Below are 8,107 nucleotides of genomic sequence, written 5' to 3'. Positions count from 1 at the left end.
TGTATCAGGTACAACTACCCCATGTAGTATCCATCCTTACAATGCTTAATGGAACACTATAAAGAGAAATACTCCGTATTTAACCTATGATGATGCTCCGGCCACGGTACTAGGTGAGGCTGGTTGTCGAATGGTGATCGTTAACTCCCATTCTTTTGGTCAGGTAGGTTTGGCGAGGAGAGTTAACATCCATGGGGACTCCTGACGAAATACTTGGAACAGGATCTCGTAATAACTAAACGTGTGGTTGGAGAGTTACGCAGAAAGGTCCACGACAAATGTTACAGTCTGAAAAACTGTGACAAGACATCCCTGTTCCTCTATATACGACCTCTTGCAATAGAACTGCCTACTCAGCTGCTCGCTCGACCAGAACATTTGCTTTCAGTGACTGAAAAGGAAGCCAACTCCCTTTTGTGCATTAACACTGTCCAAAATATCATCGTTTAAATTATTCGCTGCCTTTTCTGTGTTGCCTTCCACAGTACATATATTTTTATTCAAGTGAGGGAAGAGAAAACTGAAAAGAAAAGGAAGTCAAAAAGGACAAGGAGGATATTGCGAGCCTCCCGTCCTCGCTCCGCCTATTATGAATTCGGCGTCATGTGATCAGTTGCGGCGGATCATGTGATCTGGAACTGGAATCGCTTGAGTTTAGGATGGAGGCGGTTTTGGAGCAGCAGCTGCGGGAAACGTGAGTGAGCCTGGCTCTCCCGTGGTCTATGGGGCCCTGACCTAGAGTTCGGTTCGTGCCCGACTCTCCCGAGCCCTGGTCGGCCCGCTCCTACCGCCTTTTCGTTCGCAGAGTTCCGGGGCCGGGCCTCTAGATCGGCCTGGTTCCACCTTGTGGGCTGCTGAGCTATTTGCTGCCTCGGCCTGCCGATGGTGCACTAAAGCGAGCCCGCTTTATTAGCTCTAGAAGAGGGCCGATGCTGCCGGCTCCTAGAATGGTCTGAAGGCTTTTGCTACAGGGACACCACAGCCCCTGTATTAAAGAGATGGCTGGAGTCTAGGTCGGAAACTGTTCCAGTGTCAGAGAATATGGCAAACATTTCCTTCCTTCAGCAGTTGAAGCTGAGACATCTTCTTGTGTTGATACTCAGGAGCTTGGAAGTCAAGTTTATTGTTATACATATACAGGCATGAAAGCCATTGAAGTTAGTTTTTTGAAGCAGTACAGTACATTACAAACGGAAATATAAATTACATAAAATTATATTGTACCTAAGTTCAGACTAAATGAACAATGACAGAATAAAACACAAATGCCGGAAGAACTCAGTGGCTCAGGCAACATTTATTGAGGGAAATGGACAGTTGACGTTTTGGGTTGAGACCTATTGTTAGGACGAGAAAGGGGAGAGATGGCTAGGCCTGGCAATGCAGTCCAAGCAACACTGTAAAAACAAAACTTACCCCATATGTCTCCTTTAACCTTTCTCCTTCTTTCCTTAAAGCTATGTCCATTAATATTTGATATATGCTGTGTACTCTAGGGAAGGGCTGACTAGTAACCATTTTTATGGCTTTCATAGTTTCATAAACTGACATTAGGAATGCAGACACAGGATATTTGCGTCGTTGTGCCAACATGACCAAAGTATACTATTTAAGTTTAATCCCACTTTCACATTTATATCTAGTGGTTATGACATATCCTGTTCAACACACACAAAATGCTAGAGGAGCTTTGCAGATCAGGCAGCATCAATGGAAGGAAGTGAACAGTCCACGTTTCAGGCTAGGGCCCTTCATTGGGCTTTTTATGTGTGTTGTTCCAGATTTCCAGCACCTGCAGTCTTTTCTGATACTTCCTGTTTCGATATGCACTATAAATTATTTTTAAAGAATGGTACAGAGCAGTGCTATAGGGATGGTTTGTACATTCATATCAATGAAGATTACAAGCTGATAGGCTAAAATATATGGAGTTTGGAGATATATTGTGCAAAGCAGGGAAGTTGTGCCTCTAGGAAATGGGCAGCACAGTGCCACTACATGTGTGGCTTCTGCCCCAAAGCTTCAGTGACCTGGCCGGTTCCTGAAAGAAGGTGCTGTTTGTTCGGAGATTGTGTGTTCCAGTATCCTCTTGCATCCAACTTGCTCCTCCCTATATTTAATGAAAGTACCCGTAATTGAGAATTATGTTCAAAAGGGTGACCAGTCTTGGGCTGTTTCCCACAGCATGTGTTGGGGCTGGTGATAAACTAGTTAACAGCTAGAGCTCTTTCATACAGGACATGTTAAGATTGGAACAATTCTACCAGTAAGAGCAGCAGAAACAGATACGAGGTACTATTTATATTTAAATGTCTGAGCTATGGAGGAAGAGGCGAAGCAGCCAGATGTATAGCTATCAAATAGCTGGCACAAATGCAGCATGCTGCATGATTTTATGATTTTAGGTTGAACGCACAACTCTGTTGAATGGGAGTATGAGACAATGCCATAATGGGGTGCTGGAGAGAAACAGCTAGTAAAACCCTAGGTAATGCCCAGTAGGGATCATCACTGTGGGAAGTGCACTGGAAGGACTAACATTCATTTCTGACTCTCCAGGATGAAGAATCCGGCAATTATAGGAGTCCTCTGTGCTGATGAACAAGGCCTTAACTTGGGCTGTAAGTACTGGGCTGCAGTTGATCATAAATTCAATGATCGTAGTCTGTGTGTATGCCAAATTGCATCATCTTTACAGGGGTTATGATTCTACTTTTCCGAATAAGCTTTTCTTGGGCTTCCTGCCGGCTACAGACTGGAACTTGTACCCAGCTGGAAGCCGGAGCTGGTGCTGTAATAGCATCATGCTAACCGCAACCCTATCGTGCCACCCCCAATATATTAGAATACTCTTCGCTTGCATGGGTGATTGCACCATCAGCAACTTGCCAGAAACTCATTGCCATGTAGGATAAAGAAGCCTGTTTAACTGGCACTCAGTCACCCAATCTAAACATTAATTTCTATCACTACTACACAGTGATGGCACTGCGTTTACTTGTCCAACAGCACCTCCCGTGCCCTCTACTACCAAAGTGGACAAAGACAGAAGCCACACCATGTGTTGCAGACTTTGTGCCAAGTTGTACATGAAACTGATTTGGAAATAGATTGCTCTGTGGAAGTGCCTTTACCAGAGTTCTGGTGAACAGTAAATGCTTACCTTGCGTGCTGTACTCAGATCGTGGAAAATGAATAAATATTTGCCTTGCATATTTTTGGGTATGGCCCTGCCATGTCTGATCTGCAAATTTTTAAGCACAACTCAGTTACTAGGCAGGATCCTTCTCCATAATGTGCACATTATGTAAATTGGCTTTGCCTGAGAATTTTGCACCTATGTAGTCATAGGTTTCGAGTTGCTGTGTGTAATCTGAAGCCGATCAAGGGCACAGAATCAGGTTTAATATCACTGGCATATGTTGTGAAATTTGTTGTTTTGCAGCATCAGTACATTGCAATACATAATAAAAACTATCAATTACAATAAGAAATATATGGGTATGTGTGTGTGTATGTATGTTTAAGGAAGGGGATGTAGTTAACAAATGCAGCACTTGGTCAACTTCAGAACAGTTATTCCTTGTTTTTGTTAATTCTGCATTTTCTAGAGCTAGCATTGGTAAAATTAACACTGTTTTGTGAAATCCTATAAGCGATAAACTGTGGGTCTAAATTCAACTGCAGTTCATTATTAATACATTTAACAGCTCTTCTGTGAGGTAACCTTATAAAATACTCCCTTTATACAGTATATTCTTAGGACATAAAATTAAAAAAATAAGAATTGGACTTGTTTGCCCAGCATCCACCTTTCTCTGCTATGCATCCCTCCACCCATCCAAAGTACTGACCAGTATTGCCATGTCTTGATTCAGCTCCTCCTCTGAGAACCTTTGCCGCTACAGCCCTCTAGTGGTTCTGTCGCCTGATGCAATGGGCAGAGAAATTCCTGGTCCGATCTGAATTGTTTCTTCCGGCGTTTTCCAGGTCGTGGGTCACTAATTGATGAACATGCGGGTGTAGTTTCTGTCCTCGCACAACAAGCGGCAAAACTGACGACAGACCCAACGGATGTACCTGTGATTTGCCTGGAGTCAGATAACGGGTGAGGCTTTGAAAGTTGATTTTGAGTATTGTCAGTGGATATATTTGTTTTCTGAAGGATTCCTGTACCAACAAATCCCAAGGAAGCTTCCCCACCTGTGATTGGAGAACTTACTGTTCATTCAGAGTCACAGCACAGAAACAAGCCTTTCAGCTCATCTAGTCCATGCTGACCTATAAATCTGCCTAGCCTCACCAACTTGCGATCTGACTGTGACCCACCATATCCCTCCCATCCATGTACTTACAGGTGTCCCTCACTTTTCAAACGTTTGCTTTACAAAACCTCACTGTTATGAAAGACCTACATTAGTACCCTGTTTTCGCTTTCAGAAGGTGTTTTCACTGTTACGAAGAAAGGCAGCGCGCGATAAAAGATCAGCGCACGATAAAAGGCAGCGCGCGCCCCGAGCAGCTGCTCTGCCCCGGATTTGGAACGGCATTGCTGAAACACGTTGCATTGAGCAGCCGTTAGCAAGATGAGTTCTAAGGTGTCGGAAAAGCCTGAAAGAGTAAGGGTGTTACACTTAGCGTAGAACTAGACATAATTAAGCATTTCGATCGTGGTGAACGAAGCAAGGACAAAGTGAGTTTGGCTTGTGGAAGTTGACGAAGATGATGTTGAAGAGGTTTTGGCATCCCATGACCAAGAACTGATAGATGAAGAGCTGATGCAATTGGAAGAGGAAACAATCAAAACCGAATGCAGAAAGTGAAGCAACTGCGTGAGATTTTCACTGCAATGATAAAGTACGACTTTAATTTTGAAAGGGTACATAGGTTTAGGGAATATTTGCAGGATGGTTTGAGTGCTTACAAACAACTGTATGATAGAAAAATGCGCGAGGCTCAGCAGTCAAGCAAGCCTTCCACATCAGCCACAGCAGACGACAGACCTCGACCTTCGACATCGAGGCGGGCAGTCATAGGAGAAGATGAGCTGCCTGCCCTGATCGACCATGAGATGACACCCCCATGTCCCACCACCCCAACACCTGGGCCCCGGACAGATACTTTGTACTGACTCGCAAAGAATGCAGCGGTAGCCGGGAGGCACACAGCACATCGTTAAGAAAAAAGCAGAAATAAACATGCTAATTAGCATGTTTATTTCGGCATTTTTCTTAACGATGTGCTGTGTCCCTCCCGGCTACCGCTGCGTTCTTCGCGGCAATGTATCGGGTCAATGGCCTGGAGGGTGGGGGCCACTGCACCACCCAGCCTGCGACGACTCAGTTTAACACACCATCATCAGTGTGCTCGGCGCTGTTTTCCCAATTCCGGTAAGTGATACTACACCGTACATACATTATTTCTACTTTATATAGGCTGTGTATTTTTACGTGTTATTTGGTAGATTTGGCAACTTCATAGTTTAAAGGTTACTGGAGAGTGCGTTTATGCCAACAGCGCTTGTGTGAGATTTTTGCTACGGAGATCTGTGCAAGCAATCGTTGTAGAGGAGTATTTCTACTTTATATAGGCTGTGTATTTATCATATCATTCCTGCTTTTATGATATGTTACTGTTATTTTAGGTTTTATGTGTTATTTGGCATGATTTGGTAGGTTATTTTTGGGTCTGCGAATGCTCACAAAATTTTCCCATATAAATAAATGGTAATTGCTTCTTCGCTTTACATTTCGGCTTACGTAGGAATGCTGTACTTTCAGATGGCGGGGGAAACCTGTATCCAAATTTCTCTTTAAATGTTGAAATTGAACCTGCATCCTCCACTCGCCCCACACTCGCCTTCCTCTGAGTGAAGATATTCCCCCCTCATGTTCCCCTTAAATAATTCACCTTGCATCCTAAACTCATGACCTCTTAGTTCTAGTCTCACCCAACCTCAGAGGGAAAAGCCTGCTTGTATTTACTCCTCATGTGCTATGTCATGTCCTATTGCAGAAAGAGATCTTTGGAGAAGGAAGAGACCAAATGGAGAGGCAACCACAGATGTATGTTCTTTAACTGCATGTCTTGCAGCAGATGCAATGCTGCATTATCGCTCTCTGTATGTTGCAGGTGGTTGAACATGGGCTCACCTTGACCTTGGCTCAAACTGCTCAAGGTTCAGGCCGACACTTTAATGTTGAACCCAACACTTGGTAACAGGAGTTCTGCAATATTTCACCTAGCACCCCATCCCATGTTGCATTAACTTAGCTGCTGCCTTTGCCCTTGCTCATTCCTCCTGCTCTTCCAAGTCAGCGTTCACTGAAGTGGACGAGAGTGAAGCTAATCCCACACATGCAGCAGATCTTGCAAAGCTGTCCGTGACTTCAGAGCAACTGCAGCTATTGAGGTCCCCCCTTCGAATCTGTTTGAGGCACGTTGGTAGTGTAGGGGACAGTGACAAGGAAGAGTGAACTGATGTGAGAGGGAAGCGGAGAATGATTGGCTGCCACTGGGTGAAGGGAAGTTCTAATGCTAATTTACGGTGCGTGATTCTTGGGAAGTGTGTTGCACACTATGCGCGGTGGTGATGAGGGAAATTCAGTTTGCTCTCTGCAATGACCAAAGGTGTTGTGGTAAAGAGCAGGTAATTGCCTGGGCAAGATGACTACTGGCGGGGAGTGTGGGGAAAGCCCCTGGTTCTCTGAATGGTGCCATGGAGGAGAAGACAAAGGTGTCAACTCTTGATTTAAAGGGCAGTGCTGTTGAAGTGCAACTGGCAGCGAGGGTAGTGCTGTCCAATCATTGGAATAAATCTGGGACCCACAAGTTTCTCACTAGGGCAGGGGTCCATAAAACCCTTGTAAATGGTATTGGTCCATGGCATTAAAAAAGAGTTTGGGAACCCCTGCACCAGGACATTCATACTGTCACTGAAGCTTGGTGAATGATGGAAAATCTGTGCCAGAGTTCTGTAGTGAATGGATTTGGGAGACTCAGCAGCATTTCCATTAACAATAAGTAGCTTCAAGACCCTGCAGACATCCTTATTCATTCACTGTGATTCCTTCCACAGGAATATCATGATACGGAAACATGGAAGCATCACTGTGGCTGTGCACAAGGTGACGGTGTGAGCCAGGCCAAAGTAGTGGAATCGGATCACTTGAAGCAGTCAGCTTTGTTGGCATGGTCCGTGCTGTGGGATGTTTAACTTCTTGTTTTAAGCCTTCAAAAGGCAGCGTCTGACCTGGACTCGTTTATGGATGTTAAGTCGTTGACACTCTGGCGTAGAAGGCATGGGGGTGTGGTGAAAAGAGAACTTTTTTGAGATAATTAAGTTTGGGATTAAATGCAAATTCAGCAAAAATGTGCACAATTTTCATTATTCCTTCACTCAGTCCTGAATTGGGAGGGGGTGATATTTCTTTTGGAGCCCTTGTATGCTTTGTATTAATCGCATCAAGCCAGCATTTCTTTTAGACCCCAAGTCCAGAACCTCTTCCTAATCTTGGTTTGGACAAGTAACTATGAGTGAAATGGAGTTGATGGAACCTTTGCACAGAGGGTGGGTTGTGTTTAATAGGCAGATTTGGAGTTTAAAAGGAAGCTCCTTGCTGATGATGAATGAACACTGGGCCTCGACCTCCAGACTTGCTAATGATAGGACCCTGAACACTAGGCCTCCATCTTTGGTCTTTTCAGTTTGCATAGATAGCGAGGGTTTACCAGCCCTTGTTCCTCCAGCCCATACAGAACATGATACCGTAACATGCAAACATCTCACTGATTCTGGGGGGTTGCCACCAGCCCTCCTCTTCGCTGGTTTGCTGGCCCAACCTCCGACCACGGATGCCCCACCTCCTCGTCGCTGAACATCAAATGCAAAGTGGAGGCTTGAACAGTAGCATGTCCTCTAATTCCTCCACATCCCTTTCCTAAACCCTAAACTGACCATTAACTTCCCCTCTCTCACTCCAAACCCATCCCTACAGACCTAAAATACAATTAATCTGAGGTGCTATCTCACTGAGATGCAGCTCAGTGCTATAATAGCAAGTTTCTTTACCCCTTAGCAGTACCACATGCTGCTGTCTGCTGCCCT

The 8,107-nt window shown here is 44.7% G+C and overlaps 1 protein-coding gene across 1 annotated transcript; it reads left to right on the top strand.

Moving 5' to 3' along the window:
- The first annotated feature begins 587 nt into the window (after positions 1-587).
- On the top strand, positions 588-7,372 carry lamtor5 (late endosomal/lysosomal adaptor, MAPK and MTOR activator 5). The gene is made up of 4 exons (XM_072278677.1): positions 588-694; positions 2,560-2,621; positions 3,991-4,108; positions 7,079-7,372. Exons 1-4 carry the CDS (start codon positions 660-662, stop codon positions 7,137-7,139), a joined length of 276 nt encoding a protein of 91 aa, XP_072134778.1. The 5' UTR covers positions 588-659; the 3' UTR covers positions 7,140-7,372.
- The last annotated feature ends 735 nt before the right edge of the window (positions 7,373-8,107 follow it).

Source organism: Mobula birostris, chromosome 14 (genome assembly GCF_030028105.1).
Source record: "Mobula birostris isolate sMobBir1 chromosome 14, sMobBir1.hap1, whole genome shotgun sequence".
Lineage (NCBI taxonomy): Eukaryota > Metazoa > Chordata > Chondrichthyes > Myliobatiformes > Myliobatidae > Mobula > Mobula birostris.
The sequence above is the reverse complement of the archived record's forward strand: the minus strand, read 5'-3'. Positions and strand labels throughout refer to the sequence as shown.

What these genes read in the sequence shown, in the direction of transcription:
- lamtor5 (XM_072278677.1), top strand. Translation starts at nt 660, where the DNA reads ATGGAGGCGGTTTTGGAGCAGCAGCTGCGGGAAAC. An exon ending in ACAAGGCCTTAACTTGGGCT is followed by an intron (nt 2,622 to 3,990) that starts GTAAGTACTGGG and finishes GGCGTTTTCCAG; the next exon opens with GTCGTGGGTCACTAATTGAT. An exon ending in TGCCTGGAGTCAGATAACGG is followed by an intron (nt 4,109 to 7,078) that starts GTGAGGCTTTGA and finishes TTCCTTCCACAG; the next exon opens with GAATATCATGATACGGAAAC.